Raw genomic sequence first — 25402 nt, forward strand, 5'->3', positions numbered from 1 at the left:
CTGGAGACAAGGTCATCCTAGAGGGCACAAAACCCAGTGACAAGTGTCCTTAGAAGGGCAGAAGGCAGAAAGAAGAGAGACAGCCACTGGCAGGGACTGCGGGCACCCGTGGGCAGCTGGAAGAGGCAGGAAGGACCCTCCCTGCAGAGCGTCCAGGGAGAGCGAGGCCCTGGCACTCCTCGAGCTCCGGCCTGCGGCCTCCAGAACTGGGAGAGATGGATTTCTGTGGTGCTAAGCTGGCCCGCTGGTGGTCCTTTGTTACAGCCACCCCCAGGACACTGACACCTCCTAGCAGGATGCTGGCTCGTTCCTTGTATGACTCCTAAAGGAACCAATGTCAGTGCGCACATCGGCAGCCCCCTTGCCCTGAAAGCCCTGGTCAGTGGGGCCAGGACTCCGGACCACGGTGCCTAGGAAACTGTGTGACGCTGGGGGTAACTCAACCCTTAAAGCCTCTCGCTGCCCCTTCGCTAACGTGGAGTCAGACAGTGGCAGCGCCTCCTCCGTGGGGCAGCCAAGAGGCCACACGAGGTAACCCAGCTGCAGAAAACTGAAGTGCCTCTGCCCACTAAATGGTGGTAGTCACAAAAAGCCACTTGGGGTCCTGAGTCTTGGATGTGACAAGGTTCCCACATTCCCTGCTCACGCTGCCTCCCCCAGCTCCCTCGACCAGACACGGCGGCTGTGGACGCACGGCTGTGGACGCAGACCCAGGCCCGGAAGGTTCTGCAGACACGGGCACCTCTCGGGCCGCACCAGCTGTCACATGCCCAAGGTGCCAAGCTGGTGAAAGGCCACCCTCCCGCCCCTGGCACCGCCGCCCACTGCAAACGCCCGGCCTGAGTTGGTGCCAGCAGCTTTCAGGGCTGTCATGTGCCCGGGCAGTTGGCGGCAGGCCGGTCAAGGGGCCCTGCCCTCCGCCTCCCCTTGGCACACCTCTGATTCGGAGGAATGTGTGTGTGTGTGTGCTTTTTATTCCTTCAAGGGGAAAAAGCTCTCTCTCGGCAGAATTCCTCCTGGGACCCCGGCTGTGGGCTGCCGGTGAGGGATCCTGGGCCCACGGGGCCTCTGCAGGGACCCTGGCCTCTCGGCCTTCACACAACGTTCCCTGAAACCACGAGGCGCCCCTGGCTTGGGCAGCTGTGGGGCCGGGCTCCCAGGCGGGCTGGAGAGTCGGCCCCCGCCGGCCTCAGATCCCACCCAGGAGATGCTGAATCCCAGAAGCCAGCTGCTGACCTTGGGCAGGTTCTCCTCCTCCGAGCCTCAGGCTCCTCATCCCCAGAATGGGAATATTCCGCACGGCTCTGCCGGGGCTTGCACCCCAGGAAACCGTGTTTTTCCTCATCCAAATAGGGACACCCTGTTTGTGCACTTTTCGGGGGGACAGCTAACTGTGACGCCAGGATGGCGGGTGTCGCTGGAACTTTCGGGCAGGCTCCGCTCAGATAAGAACGTTCTTGGCTCAGGTCTCCCGAGATAAACCCTCGATAAACCAGCGCCGGAGCTCCCGCTTTCTCCCAGCGGCAGCTGCGTGCCCAGCAGCCCCACGTGGAGGTGCGTCTTCAGAGTCGGGGTCCAAGGAGGGAAGGGCAGGCCTGAGGGCAGACCTGACTGAGCCCCTGGGCAGCTCAGTCATGAAGCATCTGCCTGGGATCGAGTCCCACGTCAGGCTCCCTGCTCAGCAGGGAGGCTGCTTCTCCCTCTCCTTGCTCATGCTTTCTGTGGCTATCTCTGACTCTCTAATTAAATAAATAAAATCTTTAAAAAAAAATTTCACTGTGGAACAATCCTGCTTTGGGACCCTTGTGACACAGCCCTTTTGTTTCTGGCACTTTCTCTCTTACCTATATTCTGGTGCCAGTGAAAGGAAATCATATTTCGGGCCCATCTCAGCACCGTGGCTTCTTGCTGGAGCCCAGGTTCCCAGGCAGAGGGGTTTCTGTTCCAGAGGAGCTGGAGGTCACCGGTGACACCCACAGGTCCTGCTGTCATCACAAAGTGACCAAGGAACTGTCTGGCCGGGGACCCCAGAGGACCCCAGTGTATCAGCTTGGGCAGCTCCAAGGGAGCCCCCAAGGGCATGGAAGCAGCCCCCTGCTTGAAAAGTGAGGACACAGGCCCAGAGAGGCCAGATTCTGGCCCCAAGTCACCCAGCAAGAGGGGGACAGAGCAGAACGGGAACCCAGTGCCTGACACAGGTCCTCCCCACCCCATCCGGAGTGAGGGCTGAAGAGGAATGGAACAGCATCTTCCCACAACACCCGTCTTGGAGCAGGTTGGTCTTTTTACTCCCCATCGTGGTTCTGGGCCCCACCCGCCAACCAGCGGCTTCCCAGTCCCTCTGCAAATGCTACTGCATCTCCTGTCTCCATGAGTAAAAAAGTCAGGTTCAGGGAGGTCAGGTGACTTGCTCGAGGCCACACAGCAGGTGGTGCAGGCCCAGGCCCAGGTCTGGCTGCCTTCCCTGAACTTGCTCTCGGCTGCTCCCGCCTGTCTCTGCCGTGCACACCTGGCTCCCATCTTCCCGAGGGAGGTGGCATGTGTGTCTCTGTACACCACCAGGTGTGCACCCACCCATTCGTCCTCAACAGCAGCACTCAGAGCTGACTCCGGCCCCAAAGCACTCAAAGGTGGAAAGACGCCTGGGAGCGCCCATTCGACAGGGAAGACAGGTCCCTAGGAAGACAGTGATGCATGTGGACCCATCGTCAGAGCAGGCTTCCTGAAGACAAGGAGTCCGGGTGCACCGGCCAGGTGAGACAGCAGGTACCCAGGGACAGAGCAGGGACCGGCAAGGCCATGCCCCGGGGGGTCCTGGGAGCCACCTGGCTGAAGGAGGCAGGCTGTGTGGGACCTTTTATCCGACCAGGACTTGGAGCTTTTCTCTTAGATTTTTATCTTGAGGAGCCATAGAAAGTTCTAAGCCCCTGGTGAGTTATCAGATTTGCCATCTGGAAGTGTCCCGTGGAGACCACAGTGCCCGGAAGGAGAAGAGGTGGGGGGCGCAGGGGCCTGAGGCCGGGGCGGGGAGGAGGGAGGCAGAGCAGTGAGCTGAGTGAGGGGCTGTGGGCTGGAGAGACGCGTGTCTTGGGGAGGTTGGGTCGGCGAAAGGAGGGGAGCGGTCTGGGGAGCACATTTTTTTAATGTCTTGCAACTGCCTTTGGATTCTGCAAGAGAAGGACATTTCTGGCAGTTTGGCAGAAAATTCAGTGAATGCAAAAAATGAGCATGTGATTGCAAGGGCGGCCCCTTCACTCTCGCCTCGGCCGAGGGGCCCGACTCTGGAGTGCGAGGAGCCATTTGGGAGACTTTCCACCCCACCCGGGGTGGGACTCCGGCAGGAATGTTCCACAGGGAGAGGGTGTCAGGACGCTGGCCGCAGGGAAGGCAGAGTGGTGTCCCCGAGCCACGGAGGAGGGGCACCCCCTCCCGGGGTTGCCCAGCACACACAGCGCACAGGGGTGGGGATGGCCCGGACCCAGGCGCCCAGCCCCGGGAGGGAGGACCATGGGGACGGGGGCTCGAGGGGCGCCGGGACCCCCGAGAGTGTCAGTGCGCGTCCCCGCCGGGCCCGGCCCCTGGCCTCGGGGGAGCGGCCGCCCCAGCCATGGCCCAATGGGTAGGCGGAATCGGCACGCTGCACGGAGCTCTCCTGGGCCAGAATTTGGAATGCCACACGTAGCAAACAGTTAATGATCAACCGGTCACCCCTATCCAAAAGCCCTAGAACTAATAGCGCTATAAAATGTGTAAAATATCTGCCCCCGACCAGACCAGACATGACAACCAGGGAGGGAACGTTTCTGGGTTTCCCCTTTCCCTAACCTTGTTCTACAAGGTGGGCCTGTGGGAAAAGTTCCCCTCAGCAAGCCATCTATCTGGGGAAGATTCCCACGCACTTGATCACCCTCCTGCCCCACGGCCGGGCCCCCGTCCCCCTGCGGCCATTGGGACACGTATACTTTCCCCAGCTGCATATGGTTGGGGAGAGAGCCTAGAGGTTTTGACACAGAGCAGGTCTCTGCCCCTTGAAGGAGAGCTGGAGGCGCATCAGGTCGGGCAGTGGATTCATCCTCACGAGCCCCACAACCTCTCCACCCTGCCCTGACACCCGGGGAAAGCACCTTCTCCAGAGCTGCTGACTTTTGCCAATTTATATGCTAATTCCAGAAATGATTCTTCCTACATTAAATAAAAGCTGAGGAATGTTCCAAAGGTCCGAACAGATTGTACCATGAACAGACAGGGGAAAGCCGCGCGGATCCTGCCCACAGGAGTTCTGAGCGTGTGAACTCACTTCCAGCACACACACACACCTAATTTTAGGTCCACGTGCTCCTTCAGCTGACTTGGTCAAAGTAAAACTGCTTCGGCATCTAAAGCCTCCAAGTGCCCATCTTGACCTTGAGGTCCCCTTTCAGAGTAACCTTCTGAGAAAACAAACGTTGCAGGAGAAGGTGGAGGGGTCCCCACCGAGTCCGCACCCCTCCAGAGTGATTGACAGACTCAGGCTATGTCAGTGTCATCCCCTGACCCAAGACCTAAGCCCCCGGCATCCTGGACAGCCTCCCCGTGGCCCCCACCGTCCCTGCAAACACATCAGCTTTCTGGATGTTCCTCCCACCTCCCCAAGACCTTTCTGCTTCAGAGGCCTGCACACATTCTGTTCCCCCCACCAGAATTGCTCTTCTTCACTCCCTTGACCAGATTACTCCAACTCATCTCAGCTTAGAGAAGCCCACCATGACCATCCGATGTGGTGAGGCCCCAGCTAAACACCCCATGGCACTGCATTTTCCTTCCTGGTGCTCCTCACAATTCTAGTGGAATTAGCTATATGATGATTTGTTCAGGGTCTGTGGCTGACATTCAATGGCGAGAGCAGAGACCAAGTCTATCCTATATCCTCAGTTTAGAAGAATGCTTGCCATAGAATGTAGGGGTGGGGGAGACATGAAGGGAAGGAGGGAGGAAGGGATGTCTGGATGAATGGATGGATGGAAGGAAGGAAAGATGAGTAGAAGGATGTTGGATGGATGGATGGGTGATGGAAGGATGGATAGATGAATGAATAGATGATGGATGGAAGAATGGATGATAGATAATGGATGGATGGAAGGGTGGATAGATGAATGGATAATGAATGGCTAAATGAATGGATGGATGGAAGGATGGAAGGAGGGAGGGATAATAGATGATGGATGGGTGAGTGGATAGATGTTTGGATGAAGAGAGAAGAAAATGAAGGGAGGGACAGAGGAAGGATGAGAGCTTGGATGGATGGGTGGGTAGATAGATCGATGGATAACATTGGTCACCCTCCAAAAAGATAACTAATTTTGGTAGAATAATTTGCATTTTCTAGAGCCAAGCAAGTACCTCAGTTCAGCAGGCCCTAATAGGCCCTGTCTCCTTCTCCTTGTCTTGGGAAGCAGAGGCTCCCAGGAGGCACCCTCTTGGCCTCATTTCTCATTGCTGGGCATCGCTCACATAGCTCCCCCTTAGAGTGCCTGTACCACCATTTCCCACATCCAAACCCCACCCCCAGCTCAAAGCCCTCTTGCCCAAGGACCCTAATCTCCACCCGCACACCCGGAGCAGAGGCTGGGGTGCCCCGGCCTATCACCCCTCACTTCATGCTCGGTGCACTGAATGGGCAGCTGCCCTGCCCTAGGGCACATGCGGGCTCTGGCCACCAGGTTCCAAGCAGTTTCCAGGCTCTGCTGCCTCCCAGCACAGGGACCCAGGGGCAGAACTTTCCTTTCTGAGCCTCAGCGTCTGTAAGTGTTAAAAGGGGATCCCTTGGGGAAGCGGTAAGGATTGAGTGTGGTAAAGTGTGTGCAGCGCCTGGCACATGAGATGCTCAACATGCAGTCAACGGGCGTGTTCATCGACCGATTCAGCAGAGCCTCCAAAGGGAGCAGCGACTCTTGGGGGGGGGGGGGGAGCCAAGGCAGACTCCTGTCACCCCTCTGGGATGAAGGGCCGTTTCAGCAGAGTCCCATGACCACATCTCCACTCGTGGCTGCTGCTCAGCCTTAGCCCCCCACTGAGTGAATGAAACCGGCCTCCCCTCTCGGTTGTTTTCAATAACTGGTGGTGCCTCATCAAAGGGATTGCCCTGGTGTCTCCCAGAAGCTCCTGCAAACTCAGAACCATTCCAGAGCCCAAGGTCAGGGGTGGCTCCAGTGAGTGCTCATCTCCAGATTGTCCAGCTCAAAGGCCACGGATGCCACAGCCGTCAGGGCGAGCCTTAGTAACAGGCATCTTCTCTCATCCCGCCTCTGCTCAAGCTTGCAGGGGTTCCGCTCAGTCACACACAAGTGAAGTCACTGCGCTGGTCTACAAGGCCACGTGCTCGCCCCACCAGCACCTTATCTGCCCCCTCATGCGGCCCCCTGCACGAGCCTGGGCACCTGGGCCAGGCTCTCCTCAGGGCCTTTGCACAAGCTGCTCCTTCTGCCCGGAAAGCTTTTCCCCCAGATCGCCACATGGCTTCCCCATCCCTTCCTTCCTACAGGTCTCTGCTGAGAGGGCCCTTCATCCAAGAGGCCTTCCCTGACCCACTGGAAATGCGGCAGCACCGCTGGCCCAACCTGAGCCCCCACCACAGCCCCACCACCATCCGGCCCAGCAGACACTCCCTGGTTCTCACCACTTACCCACCCGGGCTCCGTTCTCTTGTTCTTGGCGCCCAGCAGGTGCTCAGTAAGTGGTGACTGAGTGGATGGATGGATGAGGAGATATCCATTCACTTAGTAATAATAATAATTAACAGTGATCATAGTGACCAATAAGTGGCTACACATTGATCAATAAACAATAAGTATGTGATTGTGGGTTATGGTAGGACTCCTAAAGGGGCAGGAGCAGGCACTCTGATGAGCACCAAGGACCAATTCTCAGGAAGCTGAGCTGCCGCCTGAAAGATGCATACAGGTGGGGAGCGCCTCGGGCAGAAAAATGTGTGCAAATGTCCTGGGGCAGCGGTAACCGATGACCGCAGGCTGGGCGACTCAAAACAACAGAAACGTATTCTCTCCCAGCGTGGGGGCCAGAAGTCCGGAACCCAGGTGTGTGCAGGACCACGCTCCCTCTGGAGGTGCTGGGGGATGGCCTCGCCTGCTCTTCCAGCTCCTGGGGCTCCAGTGGCCCTGGTGTCTTGGCTGCGCCCCTCCAGCCTCACCTCTGTGGTCACGTGGCCCCTCCTCTCTGTGTTCTCTCCTCCTCTGTCTCTTATAAGGACACCGGGCATTGGACGTGGGACCCACACGGATAGGCGAAGACGGTCACATCTTATGATCCCTGGACTTGATGACTTCCGCAAAGACCCTCTTTCCTGAGTAAGGTCATGTCCACAGGTTCTGGGGTTGGGACTTGCACAGATCTTTCTGGAGCCACGACAAACGTCCTGGGCAAAGCCCTGACGAGGAAGGTGGGTGTGACCAGGGATGACCATCCCATGGCACTGAGGAGTGGGGGCTGAAGAGACCCCTCCTCACAGACATGAGCTGAGATGGAGGAGGCTGATGACCAGGGGCAGCATTCAGGCAGGGCCTGCACCGGCCATGCTCACCACACATCCCTGGGCCGATGTGGTGCTCAGCAAACCCTGGTGCTCAGCAAACACAGCAGCAGAAGTGGCAGGGTCTTTCTCAGTGTTCCTCAGCACGAAAACAGTACCCCAGGCCCCGAAGTATGCTCTGTGAGAGATCCAAGGACCCTCCCCCAAATGAGCCCAGGGGTCCTCTCCCCGTACAGCCCAGGCTGCTCTTTGCCTCCATGGGTCTTAGCTTCCCCAGGACAAGGGGGTTCAACACAGAGGCCTCCACAGGCACTTCCTGTGTAAAGTTCTCAGTTTCCAAAAACATGAGGGACGCCCCGTCCAGAACGTGCCTGCCCGGCGCCTTCCACCGGGTCGTCCACTCGCTGGGCAGCAGGAGCCAGGGGCCTGCCCGCCCCTCCCTACGCGTCAGCCCACTCCCGCCTCCCCGTGTCACCATCCCGGCCACACGCACACCAGGCCCTTCGTCCTCTCCGCCTGGACGTCCTGCTCGGGACCCCCTTCCTTCCACCCAGGGGCTGTGATCCCCCAGCCCCCAAGGCTGCCGCTCGCCGTCCCCGCCGGTCTACCTAGGCCAGACCCCACGCAGCCGCACACGGCCGTCCCCACCCTGACAGCCCCGCAGGGCGCTGGCCCGAGCGGGACGGTGGTGAGCAGGAGGCCGGTGGCCACCGCGGGCGGGAGGCGGTTACAGGCCCAGAGAACCGCCCGGAGGCACCTTCCCACGAACGCCTCCCCGGGGGACGGGCCTGGGAGGCAGGGCCAGCGGGCCTCGGGGGCCTGGGCAGCGGCTTTGCGCCTGGATCTGGATGAACTGGTAATGCAAAGGCCCTCACTGGGCGACCGAGCTGGGCAAACTGGAAGCGCTTCAAAGAGCTGGGCGCGCGGCCGGGCTGCCGGTTCACACGGCCACGGCCAAGGCCGCACAGTCGCCCACGCCGCCCACCCCCGGGCCCGGCGCCCGCCCCGCAGCCCCCCCGGACCGGCACGCGGAGCGGGGCAGTGGGGCAGCGGGCGGCTCCCACCGGCGGAGCGCAGGCCTCTTGCTCCGTCAGATATTAATCAAACGCATCCTGATAATGATCAATGGAGGCGGCTTGGCAGCGCGGGCCTGGCGGGCCTCCAGGCCCACCTCCAGCTACAGGAAAGACGAGGATGGCAAAAGTGATCCTTGGCAAGGGACAGCGCATTGTCCCACAGCTGTGGGAAAGTGCTCGGTACGCAAACATTTCCTTAAGACGAGCTTACAAGGAAATGTTCACGATGGCCTTATTAAAGACCAGCGGCCTGGCTCAGCAGCACGAAAATAACTGCAGGCCCAGCCACATCCCCGGGAGCCCCATCAGTGGCGGGTGGACATCGCCACACCGCAGCAGCGGCGGTCACGGAGGGCTCTGCAGCACTTTGCGTGGCCCTACCACTTGCACACGTCTCCAAGTGGGCCAGGGGCAGGGGGCAGGTGGGGGAGCCCAGGGCCCCTCCCACCCCAAGCGCACTGGAAGCCCCCGAGGACCCCGGGCTGGCAGAGATGGGGAGTGGGCTGTGGCAGCAGGGGGCCCCCGGGCTGCCACGCAGGAATGTCGGGGCCTGGCTCACTTTCTGAACCTGCCATATGGCCCTGCGTCCCGGGACCCAGGCTGGTAGCCAAGGAGGAGCCCTGGGGCTGGGTCCGCAGCACTCTGGGCCGCTGCATGAAGCCATTTGTCAAAGGTGTTTCCCAAAAGCTTCTCTGGAAGGAACTGCCCTTTGCGAAGCCGGCTTGGGCTTGAGCCAGGCAGAGACATCTGGGGGCTCTTGGCAAAAGCGCCAGCCATCCTGAGATCAAAAGTCCCTCTCCTGGTTATCCTTGCTTCTCTGTGCCAGGTGAGCACGCTGCGTGGGCACCCGCGGCTGGGTGAGGCCGGGGCTGCTCACCCAGACGACGGCACGGCGGTGGGGGGCTGACCACAGGTGTGCCCTGCCGATCGCCCACATCACAAAAGATCCATGGCGGGGGTCCCTTTAAACAGGAGCTCCCCCAGGACACTGATGTTTGTTCAGGGATCATTAGCTGTTTGATGGAGAGGCCCAGAGCAAGGCTGTGTAAAGCCGGGGGGACGGGAGGCCCTGCCAGCTGACATGGCGTCAGCATCTAGAAGGAAAGGTGGCCAACGCGGGGATGAGGGATTCCCATGGAAAAGTGAAGTTGAAAGTTAAAAGGCAAAAAGTTAATCCCCCACCCTGGGACCCGCTTTCTGGGACAAGGAGCGCTGTCCCGAATAAACGCATACTTTTCGAGGTGCGGGGCAGACAGGGAAGCCTGGCTGTCACACTGCCCATGTCTGTCTTCCTACCGCAGACCAGTCTGGTGGTGGCCCCGTTGGCGTGGACGCTGGGTGGCCCGGCATCCTGGCAGCCCCCGCATCTGACAGAAAGACGCTGAGACGTTGCTTGTGCCACGAAGCCCTGCACCTGCCCCTCCTGACTCACCTGCTGCCCACCTGCGACAGATTTCGTCTCCAGACATGACTGATCATTATGCTTGACCCCCAGGTTCATCTTTAAGGCACCTGCCATGAATATTGCCAATAAAACCTGTGTGGGACCAAAGTCGGTGGGGGGTGGGACTAAATCCTCAAGACTCTCCTTGGCCATCTCCGAGGGGGCTGGCCCCACGTTCATCTCCCCACTCACCTCTTCCCTGTCCTCCCTGCAAGTCGGCCAGGTAGGGACTATCCCCTTCTGCGAGATAAAGCAACCAAGATGAAAAGGGGTTTGTGCAGCCAGTGGGCAGCGGCACTGGGACCCTCGGCTCTTCCCAAAGACTCTGCTCCTGGTCTCACTCCAACCATCTCTTCTCCATCCTTTCTATTTGCTTCAGGGAATCAGCAACTGACACCGGTGTGGTGGAGAGCAACAACCCATTTCACAGATGCAGACACCGAGGCCCAAGTGGGTGCAATAACTCACCTGAGGCCAACCAGCTAGCAACTGGCAAGACCAGGATTGGAACTCAAATGGGACACCCCTCCCCTGGGGCCTCTGGAGGGAGGTGGCCCTACTGACACCTGGACCTTGGACTTCCCTCTGGCCTCCAAGCTGGGAGAGACCCAATTTCTGTTGTTTAAAGTTACCCCATTCGTGGCACTTTGTCACAGCCGCCCTGGGAAGTAAGACACCCCAGCCCCCCCGTGTCTGGGGGAGGGGCCGTGTCGGTCATCCCACCCTGCCATGTGAACTTCCTGTTCTGGCCACGTTATCTGGAAACTGAGGATGTGGCTAAATTTTGTTCTGGGGGGAAAAACAGAAAAGCAGGTGCCAGAACTCTCCACTTAAGCAGCACAGATCCCGGGGCCTTGGAGATACCTCTCGGGGCGGGCTCCCAGCCCGCAGCCAGCCGGCCCTTCTCTCCCCACCCCCGACCCTGCCTCACCCTAGTGTCCAGCCTGGAGCTCCCCCACCCCCACCCCACCGCCGGCCACCTCCACCAGGCTGGAGCTGAGAAGCAGAGATCCCCTCCCGCATACCTTCACTGCCATGTGGTCGAGCAGAGTCACTGCCTTTTAGCTATGCGGCAAACTATGTGCCCGGGGACAAGCAGGACCATTGGGTCCCCAGGGCCCCCAAACACATTCTTTGCATCTCAAAAAAATGCCAAAGGCATCTGATCAGAGTGAGATTGTTCCCCGAGTGAGCGCGGCCTGCGAGGCCTTCCTGGAGCCTGCGAGCGGCCCGGAGTCACCGTCTCCGGCCTGCGGCCAGCCTGCCAGGGCCCTGGAAGGAGAACCCGCCTGTTTTCCGTCACCACACGCCACCTGCAGACCCTCCGATGCTGACGACGCCCCTGGTTCTGAGCCCACATGGCTCTCCTTGTCCTCACTGGGGTGGCTCTTAGCCCCAGGCAGGCCCTGAAATAACTAATTCCTTTTGTCCGCTACAGTGGCCAGCATGTTGGCTTGTGGAAGCAGGCAGCCCAGACATGCATGGGGGCCAGAGCAGGTCGGGGGTATTCCAGAATGTTCTGAGCCTCAGTTACCTTCTGTGAGACAGAAATGAGAAGGCACGAGCGTGCATGGTGCACTGCCCCACAGAAGGAGCAGGCGCCAGGGGTCCCTCAGGGTCAGCTCTGGGGCTGGCCCTGCACCCCAAGGTGTATCTGGTCACTTTTTCCCAAGGATATGGCCTTAAGGCACCTTCCGCTGCCCTCCTTGTCAACGTCTCCGCTGCACCTGTCCTCAGGAGGGGCTGGCTCTGCACACAGAAGAGATGGGATCTGTGCCCTTGTCCCCTCAAGGCCTGTCATCCTAGCTATGCCCGAAGTGCCCGAGTCCCTCCTCCTGGGCCTGGGCGCACCCCCACAGCGCCCCCTCCCACCCAGCAGGGGAAGGCGACAGGAGCTGAGCCAGCCAGGCTGCCATCAGGACCCCCAGGGCCTCCTGGGCCACCTGTTGTCTGGCACCCAGGGGATCAGAGTAGCCAGGCTCCCTCCAGTCCCTCCGCCAACCAGGTGTTATGGGGTCTGAGCCCCAGGCCCAGCTGACAACAACCCCTTGTGCATGAGGCTCAGCACACCCCACAGCTGGGTGCAGATCACGCAGCCCTTCCTGGCTGGACCCTGCCTGGGCCAGGTGGCCACACACACACACACACACACACACACACACCCCAAGGGGGAACCTGGGAAAGCGAGGCATGGCCAGAGCACTCTGCCCTCTCACCCCCACCCCTGGCTGCTCAGAAGCAGAGCAGGGAGGCTCAGGGCTGGGCACAGGGTCAGACATCCACTCATTCATTTGTTCACTTAGCCGCTGGGAATTTACGGAGCACCTACCACATGCCAGGTAGTATTCTGAGCACTTGGGACTCAGCAGTGAATAAAATAACGTCCTTGCTCTGGTGGAGTTTACAGTCCAGTAAGGGGAAGCTGTGAACAGAATCTATGCTACAAAGTGTTCACCACACCAGACAGACAACGGGACAGGACAAGGAGGAAGTCAAGGCAGGTGGGGCAAGGCGGGGCGGGGTCTGACACTGTCAGGATGGGGTGCTGGATGTGTAAAGGCCCTGGGGCACATGCTCAAGGAGCTGTGGTGAAAGGTCACACAGAAGAGATGTGGGGCAGAGAGGGGGACGCCCACAGAGAGGCAGACTTCTGGGGAATCAGGGCCGCATGAACAGAGCATCCATAGAAGTGTAAGGTCTGCTGAGCCACAACAGATCACCCAGGAGAGACCCATGTCACCCATCCACCCCCCAGCACCCAGATTTCCTCTGCAGATGTCAGGTATGGGCACGAGAAAGGTCACAAGAGTGTCCCCACCCGGGGAGAAGCAGCTCCAAGTGGGCTCCGTGGTGGCTGGTAAGTGGGGCCGGCACCAAGACCACTCCAGACCCAGCCGGAGGGGTCCCCGCAGCCAGAGTGGGGACTCGGCCCACCTCCACTTGCCCACCGTGGGCCAGGCCGCCCCCGCCAGAACCTACAGTTCAGCAAACATGTGTGCGGACTCAGCAGGCCCAGGGCAGTGTGGGCGCACAGGTCCCAGGTGTCACTTGAGCCGCATAAAAAACAGTGATGAGAGCCCCTGGCGGAGGCAGCCAGGGCCGCGGCAGCGGGGGGGACGTCCCCGGCACAGGCTTTGGGGTCAAGTTTGTGGGAGGAGGAGGCTCCTTTGCAGAGAAGGGAAGGAAGGAAGTTCCAGACGAGGGTGACTGCCCCTGTCCCCCACCTGGCCTGGGGCCGAGGGAGGGAGGGACGGAGGGAGGCCCGGGCCCAAGGGGACACCTGCTGCTGGAGCTCTGCTGCCCCCCGCCGGCCGGCTCCAGTACTGCGTGTGCACCAGGCAGTGGCCCTCCAGGTGTGAGTCCTACCTGGCCCTGCCGCTGGACAGGGCCTCGTCTTGGGCCCTCACCTGTATGCAAATCACCCCTGGGGCCCACAGCCCACTGGCAGCAGGGGCAGCATGAAGAGCCTGCATTTCCCGTCACCGAAGCTGGCTCACAGTGTCTGGGGCACTGACCAGGTGGCCCTCCAGGCCCACGGGGGCCCCACCGCAGCCAGGGCCTCGAAGCCCACTCTCAGGTGCCGGGCTGCACACAGAGGCTGCCCCTCTCTGCACACTGCCTCCAGAGGAGGCCAGGGGGTGCTGCTCGGCACCATCCAGGGGCTGCCTCAGAAGGTGCCCACCTCACCCCTGAAAACAGCAGCACACAGGCCACAGAGCTGCGGGGCGCTGGTCAGTAGCGCTGGCTCCCCGTCGGCCCCCGCAGCACCGTGGGAAAATGCCAGGCATCTCCCCCACCTCCATGCCCGGCCAGGCCGAGCCTTGGAGACACCACTTCCACACAAGCCCAAGAGAGATGCCCTCTCTGGCAGTCCCTGGGCTGCAGCCCTAACAGGAGCCCCAGACCCAGGCAGTGCAGCCCACGGGGGTTCCCAAAGTCACTCTGGGTCACCTCACGGAGAACAGCGGGAAACAGGAACGTGGCATGGTCTGGGTTGCTCCTTCCTGTGAGCACTGGTCCCACTGGACGCGTCTGGAGCTCGTCACCTGAGGCCTCGTTGAACTCACCAAAAACAAGAGCCACCACCACTAGCACTCATCAGGGGCTGTGAGAGTGTCCTGGGGCTGCCGGGACAAATGACCACAAACAGGCAGCTCTAAGCAACAAATGGTCGGTCTCCCACTTCTGGTCAGACGTCAGAAATCAAGGTGTGGGCAGGGCGCCCTCCCCGGAGGCTCTGGGGCTCTTCCTGCCCCAGCATCTGGAGCCTCCCGGCATCCCTCCAACCACCGCCTCCATGGTCACGTGCTGCTTCCCACATCTGTTCTCTCCTCTTCTTACACGGACATCCGTCATTCGGTTTAGAGCCCGCTCTAAAGACAGCATGATCTCGTCTCAAGAGCCCTAACATGACACCTGCCAACCCCTATTACCCCTATTTCCACGTAAGCTCACATTCACGGACACGGCGGGTTAGGACTCGGCCTTTGGGGGGCTTCCGCTGATTCCCCTACAGTGGTACAGGGAGAGGGGCACCCCCGGCGGTTCTCAGAGAGCCCAGCCCTAGCCAGCAGCCTGAGTATCACCGGGGAACAGGCTTCGAGTGCATACCCCAGGCTGGCCTCCCCAGGCTGGCCGTGTTGGAACGTCGAGGAGGGGCCCAGCGATCTGGGTTCCACGAGCCCTCCGGGGGATCTGATGCACGCTCACGTTTGGGAGCCACTGAAATGAAACCACAAAACGGCCCTTCTCAACTCACAGATCCATTCATACTACAGTCTGTTTGGGTTGGATCGGGTGTCATGTCCGTTGGGATCTACTTCATTTATTGGGATCGAGGAGGCTTGAGACTCTCCAGAACTTTGAGTGCTCACAGCCCCACAGCCACTTGGGACATGGGTGGGGCCACAGAAAAAGTGGTGGGAGGGGGAGGGGGTTCATTCCGATGGGGGCACCAGTGAGGCCTCCTGGCAGCGGGGGGGGGGGGGGGACTAGCACCTCCAGCCTTGGCCAAAATCAGTTACCTTACAGGTGTCACCACAACTCGGTGAAGGTAGGGGGAGTCCCAGCAGGGAATCACAGGGACCTCCAGTGTTCTGGTTCCAGGGACCTGGGGCCTTCGGTGGGAAAACCAAACCACAGCCTGGACCAGGCCATGAACCAAGGCGTCAGTGAGGCTTCCGGCCCTTCCCAAGCAGAAACCACAGGTACCTTCCATCACGTGAGCGCCAGCGCCGACGTCTCAGAGTGCTGTTTCGAACCTGGGGCAGGTGGCAGACCTCCTCTGTCCCACATTTGGATTTGTTCATACTTTGTGAGCAGGTTTTCAATATAATGATTTTCCTTGCACTTCCACATATTTTGGGTTACAGCCTACAGACATTTTTTTAAGAAGGGGCCACAGGTCTGGCCAATGCCCAAGGGCCCCTGGCACCACCAGGGCTACAGATATCAACCACCTGGCCAATCAAGAACTTTCCAGCTTATTTTAAAGCCTATGGTTCCCACAATCCGCCTCCTGCCAGGGCATGGGGGCACGTGGTAGGCGTCCTGGTCTTCCCTTAAACATCTCCCCCAGTGTAAGAGTTCAGCGCAAAATAGTCTGAAATATTGCAACACAATCAAAGGGACAAGCCACCCATGTTGGCGCCATTGGGAGGAAAGATCAACAACAGGTTCAAGCACTTCTGGGTTTGCTTCTCTGCAAACACACCGCAGCGGGCTGCTCTAAATGACCCTCCACCAGAACGCAAGAGACGTGACATCCCAAGGTAGAGCCCTTCCAACAGGAGCAGAAGTGACAAGGGAAATGGATAAAAACCGGCTTCCTGACCCTGAAGCCCTCTCACTCCCAGGAGACCAAAAGTGCCCAGAGGGGGGAAGAGGGGGCTTTCACCACTATGCCACCCTCCCCCCAACCCCCCAACTGCCAACACCACATGCTGTGCCAGGCTCAGGGTCACCTTGAGGGCTGATGGGTGTGCCCCACGACGGGGACAGTGGGCCAATGCCAGGGTAGCAGGACAGCAACCCCAGCCTCCAGTCATAGGGCAAGAACACCTGAAGCTCCTTGGGATCGGATGCAGGTCACATGGAGCAAGGTGTGTGTGTGTGGGGGGGGGGGGGGACACTTGGATGGAGCTGTTCAGAGACCTGTCCGAAGGGTCTCCAGCAGGAAGGATCACACCCGAGGACAGGCCCAGCACCTGTCAGAGGAGACACAGCAGAGGAGCGGCCAACAAACCCAGAGAGAACCCGAGTCAGCTCTGAACATGTGCCATCTTTGTCCTCCCAGGAAACCACACCTTTCGGCCCAAATCTCCTCTCCTCTGGGTGGCTGCCAGGGCCCCACAGGGCGTCTATGGACGAGGGCCACAGTCCCCACCACCCCGTTGTGCGGTGACCGCCCACCTCCTCCCTCCCCACTCAGCTCTGCTCCGCAGGTCACCAGGGGCCGCCACGGGTGAGCCCTGAGCCATCGGCCACCCTGCCCAGAAGGCCCTGGATTGCCCTCACACATCTTCCTTCCTTCCCCACACTCGAGGAGTGGGACACAGGTGAGGACTTGCAGACCGACTAACGGGACAGATTTTGCTTTCCTGTTGTGAACCGGGGCGCCCGCCGAAGCTGGGGAGCCCGAACCACCCGCAGGCCCGTGCGCCGAGCAAGCTGCATGTCCGCGCATCCTATAAAAAACAGGGTTTCCGTCCAGCCTGGCGCTGAGCATCGCAGGGCTGAGGGACCCCGCCTTCATGACAGCCTTGGGCTCACACATCACCTTGCCGCCCATCAGCACAGGCTCCCAAAGGAAAAAAAAAAAATCCCAGGGCTCAGTTTCCTCACTTATGTGGTGCTCCGAGATTGAACCCCAGGTCTGAAGTTTGAAAATACAAACTTGTGATGTGTGTCAGCACATCAGCCCCCCGCCCCATCATTATTCCGGCCACCCACCTCCTTTCCGATCAAGGGAGCTGGTGTGCAGGAAGGCTGGCTGCCTGCCAAGGTCACGGCGTGCAGCGGTGGGGCCCAGCCTGGGTGCCCGGAGCCTCTTTTGTAGTGGCCAAGAGGGGACAAAGTCACGAGGAGCCCAGCCTGCCCCCGAAGCACCTCTGGTCACTCCTGTCACCTCCCACATCCCATGGGGACTGTGGGGACCCTTCCATGTGCAGGGAAGGACAGTCTCGCAAGTTACGTCTGACATCTGACGCAGCGGTGCTGGCTCTACAAATATTTATCTCAGGCATGCGGCGCTCACGTCCCCAGGCTGATGTGCCGGGGAATGAGGAGGGACACAGAGAAGATGCTGGGCCAGGAGGAGGCAATGCTGTCAGCGGCCAAGTGGCCTCAGCCCCTCTGCGCCTCAGTTTCCCCATCTATCAGAGCTGCCCCAGCCCGCGATTAAACAGGATTAAACAAGTCAACATCCCACTTTGTCAAGTGCTCAGAAAAGCACATGGGGAGCAAGGCCTCAAATTGTGGCTCCTAATTATCAATCCTTGCTGCTCCCCTGGACTCTCAAGAATCCCTCCACGTGCCTGCTGCTGGCACATCCTTTGCCTCCCGGGGCCCCCACCACGAGACCTGGAAACACGATGACAAAACCGAGGCTGTGGGTGGCAGCTCACTTCCAGGGAGCAGGTCCAGCCCCACTCAGCAGGCCTCCCACCAACCAGCAGCCCACTGCCTCCTCCAGCAGGCACCTGTTCCCTTTTTCTCTAAGGCTGCCAGGGAGCTCCACATTGGCCTGCAGCAGTGGTGGGTCCTCCCGAGGGTACCCGCAGCCTCTTCCTCCTGCTCCCAGCCCCGGCTTCTTCTGTCTTCATCCCACTTTACCTCCTTGCCTGGCACAGCACAGCCCGCAGTGCCTGCTTCTAGAGGGGACGCGAGTGTCTGAGGTAAGACCCTTGTTCTTCCCAGCACTCAATGGCCGTGATAGCTCCGGATCTCCCCAGAGAGCATCGGCTTATGGAGCTGGGGGAGGGCGGCTGGACCTCCGGGGGCAGGACCAGGGGCCCTTGTTGGTGTCCCTGCCCATGGCACCCACTCCACCAAGCCGGGGCAGAGCTCTCATCTTGCTCAGGGTCCAGCCAGCTTCTCCGTGTCCAGTTGTGTGGTTTGTGCACAGACCCAGAACCCAGGCAACAGAAAAGGGATTGGGACAGCCGGGAGGACGAGAGGCTCAGACTCCATCTGCCTGGAGAGACCAGGGTGGCAGCTGCAGTGCTGAGAAGCCAGCACCTTTCCTGACTCCTCTGCCCAGAGGGGACCACTCAGAAAGGGGTCCCACCTGTGACTGCTCCCTCGAAGGACTGTTTTACAATCCATCCACAGCAACGACGATTGGGAAGAAAGCAAACAAGGAGGGAGGAAAGATAACTGACTGAGCCAGCTGTTCTCCAACCCTGGTCTCTGGATCCACAGCTGCATCCCCTCGGAATGGATTACAAACGCAGGTGCCTAGCTTCCCCCAACCCCCAGGTCACCCCAACCAGACCGCCTGGCATGGGGCGGCCCAGGGATCTGTCTGAGGAAGCCTCCTCCGGGGATTCTGAGAGCTGCTGGCCCACCGCCTCCGGCCACGGGATGCTCTCCTCTACCACAGTCTCGTGTTAGTGGCCCCCATCCACCTGCCCTGCCCATTAGCTGAGAAGAAAAAGTGGAGGCCAGGGAGGCGGGACAGGCAGGTCTGGCTCACCTGGCGACAGGTGTTGCCGGGGCCCAGACGCGGATTAGCCAACTGCTGTCAAACCCGGGGCAGCAGCCAGGCCGCCCAGGTCCCTGCAGGTGTGGGCTCACCACCCTGGGGCGGCTCTGATTGTCTTACCAGAATGGCCAGGGCCCCCAGTGCGATCAGTGGGCTGGGGTGGGCTGCCCGCACACTGCCCATGGCGTCTGCTGGCCACTTTGATGTGAAGGCCATTGTCGAGCCACACGCCCCCTTCTTAAATTTTTAAGAGCAGTGCGGTGTGCCTACCTTCCACTTTAAAAAAAAAAAAAAAACCAATGCATTGTGCTAACCTTTTAATAAGAACCACCAATTATCTCTAGGGCAGAAAACCGAAACCTGGCTGTTTTGGTGAAAGACAAGATTCCTCCCTGCTGTGCTGAGCGGAGGAGACCACATGAAAGGCCCCAAACCGCTTGCTGAGACCCCACTCTCAGGTCCCGGCAACAGATCAGGCCTAGGTCCAGGTCCAGGGCCCCATCCTGCCGGCTCTGCCACAGCCACCGCGCTGTGCACCTGCTGGTCCGGGGGGAGAGCCCACACAGACGCACACCGAGGCCACTCTGGCCCCCCGTGGTGCACAGGGCCTCCCAGCTGCCCCAGCCCCTCTCCACCGGCAGTTCTGGGCTCTTCACTCCATCCCTCCATTCGCCCCTGCACCAGACTGTCCTGGTCACCAGAGCCTCACAGTGAGTCCAGAACACTGGCAAACCGAGATCCTCAACCATACGCTTCTCTATTTTTGCACGTAAGTTTCATGTAAATTTTTCAATCAGCTTATCAAACCTTAATGAAAAAAATAGGATTATGTTTAGAACTTTAACAAATCTATGGATTAGTCAGGGGACAATGGACCTATTGATAATATCAACTTTCTGGCCACGAACAGGACAACTGTGGTAGAATTCTGAGCTGCCCCCCAGTGACCCTCACCATTGTATATGGCCCTCCCACCAGGCTTGGGCAGACCCGTGACTATGATGCCACAGTCACTCCTGGGGTTGGGTGCTGAACTATGACACAGCTGACTTCAAGAAAGGGAGGGTATCCTGGTGGGCCTGACCTAATCAGGTGAACCCATAAAGGGTCAGGGCTCTTCCTGCAGCAGAGGCACAAAGGGTGAGGGATTAGATTCACAGCAGGTTCTCTGTCGCTAACTCTGAGGGCTGGGGGCCGTGTGGCAGGGAACGTAGCAGCTTCCAGCAGCTTCCAGGTCCTACGAGCAGCCCTTTGCGGACAGCCAACAAGGAAATGGGATCAGGTCAAGTGCTATCACCTACAGCCCCAGCCTTTTCACCTTGGAAACCGAATTCGGCTGACAACCAGAATGAGTGCAGGCATGGGCTCTTCCCGGAGAACCCAGGAGCCCAGCCAGAGCCCAGCCGTGAAGAGGACCCAGCGAAGTGCGGCCTGCAGAGCCAAGAGCAGGTAAGCGCCGAGTGTCTGGGACTGCCATGTGGTAACTGGGTATTCAGCATTCTCCCCTCAAGCCCACAGTCCTGGATTTTAATGACATTTTATAGTTTTCTGTATAAAGACCTTGAACATCACTTGTTCAATGTTACCTTTAAGGACCCTGAAGGTTTTACTCTCACATAAATAATACTTTTTTCAGTATCTTTTAAAAGAGATTTATGAGAGTTTGTTGCTAATGTTCTATAAAAACAATTTATTTCAGTGTATCAATCTTACAGCAAACCATTTTGCCAAATTCTTACTGTTCAATGATTGTAGCCTTTCTATATGGACAATCATGTTATTTATGAATAAAGAGATATTTCTTTTAATGTTTACACTTTTTACATATTTATTTGATTTTAATGAGCTGGCCAGGTTCTAATTTTGTTACTCCTAATTTTAAAGGGCCTGACAATACCATCTCTCCATCTGGAAAGCTCTTTTCTGGAGGTTTGTGGTTGGAGGGCATCCAAAGGGAGCCCACATGGGGTGAGGAGGGCATCTCTGTGGGGAGGAGGTGGCAGTGGCAGTGGCAGACGAGAATTTACAAGAGAAATAAGCAAGTGAGTTCACAGATGAAGGAAAATGCAAACCATTCAGGAAAAAAAAGGGTTAGCAACCACAGAGAGAGAAAACCAGATGTGCCCTGTGGCGTTGGTCTGAAAATGGAGTATCAGCATGATCTCATAGTTGTCAATAGATTGGATGGATGGAGGGATGGATGGATGGATGGATGGATGGACCAATGGACAGATGGATGGATGGGCCAACAGATGGGTGAATGAATGGATAGATGGGCAGACGGACTAATGGATGGATGGATGACCAATGGACAGATGGACATTTGGATGGAGGGACCAGCAGATGGACAGATGGATGAATGGAGAGATGGATGGATAGATGGACATATGGAGAGATGGACCAACAGAGAGAGACAGACGGATGGATGGATGGACCAACAGATGGATGGACGGACAGATGGACCAGCAGATGGATGGATGGATGGATGGATGGATGGATGGATGGATGAACAGACAGACGGATGGATGACAGATCAATGGATAGACGGATGAAGGACCAATGGATGGACAGATGGACAGTCACATAGGCAGATGCATGTATATATACCCTAGTTCTACCAAGAGAACCTGGGCACAGCAAAACCCATGCAGTAGGCACACCTCACACCTACATCTTGGTTCCTAGATGCTATTCTTGCTTAAAGGAACAGCGTCCAGGGCTGGGGCAGAGAAGGCACAACATGAGCCCAGAACATCTTTTCCTGCCAGAAAGCAAAGAAGCATTCAAAAGATGACAGGTACCTAGCAAATGGACGCAAAAGCTAGATGAAGCAGTTCCCACTGGCCAAAGGAGAATTTGAGCGTGAAATAAAATACAGCAACAGACTGCATGGAGCCCACTGAATGGAAGAAAGCACAGTGTGCACAGATGAGCACAGGAGGGAGGAGAAACTAAAGGAAATTTGGTGAGGTGGATGCTCACATAGCTTCGGGGCACCCTGTTCATTACAAAGGGAGGAGGAGTAACTTTATGCCAGGCAGCCCAGCCACCACTGCTGACACCAAGTGACAGGGTGGGCACCAGCCATGGAGCAAACTGAAATCTCATGCCACCTGCCAGGAGGCACTTCTGTGATATTCCTACAGAAACAACAGAAACAAGCTCACAAGGACACCTCGCATGAACCCAACCTGGGGACCTTCCTACACAATCACTGGCTGACCTTCAAGTGCCGGGGTCACCTGTCCGGGAAGATTACAGGCAACCCTGGGGCCTGAGGGACCTAACTGGAAGCTCAGAATGGTCATGAGTGGAGGGAGTGCCAGCCAGCAGGAACTGGGGTGACCCCTCTCCCGTGTGCCTGTCTGCTGGAGGCCCTTCCTAAGCACGGAGTGTGAAGGGGATTGGAACCACAACCCCCCCCCCCCCAGTGATTCCAGAAGAAAGTTCTACTTGCAACTTTTCTCTAAGTCTGAGGCTGCTTCCATGTTAAACATGAGCAAACTCGTGACCCCTGTGCTCCTCAGCCTCAGAAATGGCAACTGCATCTTCCAGGGGCTCCCCAGGGGCAGGGGGTGGGGGCAAAAGCCTCCATGGGGATCCTCAAGGGGAGAGGAAGTGGCCTCTTTGCAGCCCTTCCTGGTCAGTGGAGGCAGGCAGGTGGCACCAAGACCCCTGAGGAGCTCACTTGCAGAGGCCCAGGGCAGCTGGTGGCTCTGAGCTGGGCAGGAGGGGAGGTGAGAACCCTTCAATGTGGAGGCTGCAAGTGCCAGCTGGGCAGCATTCAGGCCTCCCAGGCAGGCTGGGGCTTTGCTGCCCACCCACGCACCTGCCTTGCCCCCAAACCCGACCCCAGGGCCATCGATGACTAGGACCCAAGGCCCTGCTGTTGGGTGTGTGCAGCTCTGAGCCCACCGGCACCCACAGGCACCCACACCACCCTGCCCTCCTCCGAGCCTGCCCCAATGGGCACTCCAGCCCCTTCCCTTCACTCCCTGGGCCTCCCCCCTCCACCAGGCCACCTGCCTCCATTCAGCTTCTTGCTGACAGCAAGCCAGGGCTCCCCAGCCTGTGGACGAACAGGCCCCTCCTTGGAGCCTGCCCCAAACCACAGGGCTCCTCCGGGCACAGCAGCCTCCTGCTCCCACCTCCTCCCCACTCCCCTGGGGCAGTGATGCCACTCCAGGTGTCCCAGACTCCTGCCTGGCCCTGGGTGACTCTAGAGTCCAGCAGGGCTAAGCCCCCTGCACCTCAAGCCAGCCAGAATGCTGAGGGAGCCACCGCAGCCACAGAAAACACGAGCCCCGACCAGAGCTGCAAGGGTTTGTCTGAGAGGTGAGTGCATGTTCTCTCTCAGTGCAGCACCCAGCTGGGAGCTGCAGGCCAGACGCCCCCCACCCGACCCGCTCTCCTTAACCAAAAGCTCAGCTCCAGCTCAACCATGAATTCAGCCCTGGTTCTCAAGGGGACAAAGGCTTGGAAGCTGATACCATTTGAAACTGATGGAAGGGGACAGTCAGTGCCCCCTCCCCACCCCGAGTATCCAAGAGACACCAGCTTGTGGTCAGAAGACACCAGTGCAACACCACCAGCTTCAGTTACCCCATCCCAAGGGCAGAGCCAGCCTCTGAACAGCACAGTCTCCCAGAGTGCAATGTGGGTCCTCCAGAACTCTGTGCCACGTGACAGTAATCACCAGAGGGGGCTCCTCTGCACACAAGCCATGAAACAGAAGGCAGAAAACCTTCAGTCAGAGCTGGGCCCTGCACAAGGCAGGGCAGGGAGCGTGACATCCTACCTGGCAAGCGCCCACTGCAACTGCTTGCTCCAGGTGGACAAGCCTGCAGCCCAGGCCGAGAGGCCACGCTCCATGGCCCCAGTTGGCCTGGGAAAAGCAATGAGCCAGCCCTGGGGGTCAGGGGGTCCAGCCTGCACTAAAAGTGAATCTGATCCTGCCACCAGATGGCGCTCAGACCTTGGGGGTAGGGGATGAGGGGCTGGCAGTAGAGTGCACACAGCTGCCAGGCCCTCACCCTTGTCCCCAGGGCTTGCAGGCTGCTACGTCCCCACCCAACCAGCCTTCCCGGAAGGCAGCCTGCAGAGGGGACAGGTCTGAGAGTGGCCTCACTACGCCCAAGGATCCCCCAAACCCGAGGGGTAGCACATCAACACCCAGGATCCAAACTCCAGAGTCCGAAAGTGCAATGTACGCAGGTACGTGACACAACCGAGCCCCGGGGTGCCTTTTTCTAGTCACTTTCCTCCAATCCCACTCCCTGAGAAGCTGGAAGACAGAGATGACTTCTCCCCCGACTGGAGTCAGTGCCTGTGCTTTCATGACCACCATCCCCCACCCCAGCGAGGGCCCAGAGCAGACATCACTAATCAATCCCAGAGTTACTCCCATGAGGATCCCAATCCTCAACAGGGACCTCCAGGAGCTCCCACCCATCACTCAAGTCAGCCCTTATAAAGAGACAACCATTTGTTGTTAACCTGGACCCATGGTAGCTCGAGCACCAATGTGGCCTCTCACACAGTATTCACTTTCCCTCCTCCCTGACCTACTAGCCTCCTCTGCCACACACCCTATGGACCTATAGGGAGAGCCACCACTGACTCACACGTGCTTTTGTGCAAATTAGAAAAAAGTATCCTTCACCCTGGAGATGTCCCAAAGGCTGGACACACCCTTGCAACCAGGTTTGCAGTGCACAACCTAAACAACCTTACCTGGCCACCCTGTTCCAGAAAGAAGCAGGATTGGAGTTGTGTCCCAATAAGAACAACGACCTCATTCTTTCCAAGACTTCAGGATAAAAATTATTGGCATTCTGACCCATGAAGACATACACCCAATCACACTCATATGAGCCATAAAATAATAAAATAGTTAAGATTCTCCTTACGTAAAACCACCAGGATCCCCAACTTAATGCCCTGGAAAGCTGCCAGTTGGCCTATGTAGGTCCCTGGGGGGGGGGGGGGGGGGCAGGCGGCTTTGGTCCCTGAAGGCCACCAACAGTGAAGGCACCACAGAAATGGCAGGGCCCGAAAGGAAGGCCGCTGCTTCCGGCTTCCCAGACGGTCTGAAAGGTCCCTGCGGAGTCACTCTCTTCTGCATTTAGAAAAGTCAAAGTCCCACCAAAGCAGCTTATAAGAGAGCAGCATGGCGCAGAGGCCACCCAAAGCACAGGCGCCCCATTCCGAGGGGCTGCAAAGAAAAACTGGTGGTGAGTAGTGGTTCTGCTCAGTGGCAGCAAACCAGGGCCTGCACGTCTACCCCAGCCTCAGGCGGGTGGAGTAGCTCCCATCGTTGTCCGTCTGTTTGAGGGTAAGTCTCTCCTGGGCTATAGCCAGCCACCTCCCACAACTGGCATCATCCTGAGGCCACATCGCCATCTGCCGCCCTTGCCAGGACGGCGCACCTGGGTGTCACCTGCACAGCTGCAGGTGCGGATGGTGGCTCAGCTTCTCCACCAGCTCCTCCTCCGTTGGCTCCTCCAGGACGTCCCTGCGGGATTGGGGAGATGTCCAGGGAGCTCCAGACAGGGGGGCACTTGGGGACCTCTGGGATGGCATGCAGTCTTGCTTCCCACAAAGCAATCACCAGGCATGTGCACTAGTGAACACGGGGGCTTAGAAGCATCTCC

At 58.6% G+C, this 25402-nt stretch overlaps 1 protein-coding gene and 2 long non-coding RNA genes across 7 annotated transcripts in view; 2 read left to right on the plus strand and 1 right to left on the minus strand.

The window, feature by feature from the left end:
- Positions 1–1783: 1783 nt before the first annotated feature.
- Positions 1784–13611, plus strand: LOC112663180 (uncharacterized). The gene is made up of 4 exons (XR_003139034.3): positions 1784–2754; positions 7244–7343; positions 9903–10096; positions 10425–13611. It is a non-coding gene; the product is annotated as an uncharacterized LOC112663180 (long non-coding RNA).
- Positions 13612–16484: 2873 nt separating this feature from the next.
- On the plus strand, positions 16485–22178 carry LOC125752956 (uncharacterized). Its single transcript, XR_007403648.1, has 2 exons — positions 16485–20198; positions 21435–22178. It is a non-coding gene; the product is annotated as an uncharacterized LOC125752956 (long non-coding RNA).
- Positions 20425–25402, minus strand: part of TPCN2 (two pore segment channel 2) — a 32780-nt gene continuing 27802 nt past the window's right edge. For all 5 annotated transcript variants that reach the window (XR_003139032.3, XM_049096691.1, XM_049096689.1 and 2 more), the window contains one exon: positions 20425–25263. Coding sequence is in view for 4 of the 5 variants with exons in the window: in XM_049096691.1 (XP_048952648.1) it covers positions 25185–25263 (79 nt within the window). In the remaining variant the exon portion in view is untranslated. The remainder of the gene's footprint in view (positions 25264–25402) is intronic.

The sequence above is a fragment of the Canis lupus genome, chromosome 18, assembly GCF_003254725.2.
Source record: "Canis lupus dingo isolate Sandy chromosome 18, ASM325472v2, whole genome shotgun sequence".
NCBI classification, from domain to species: domain Eukaryota; kingdom Metazoa; phylum Chordata; class Mammalia; order Carnivora; family Canidae; genus Canis; species Canis lupus.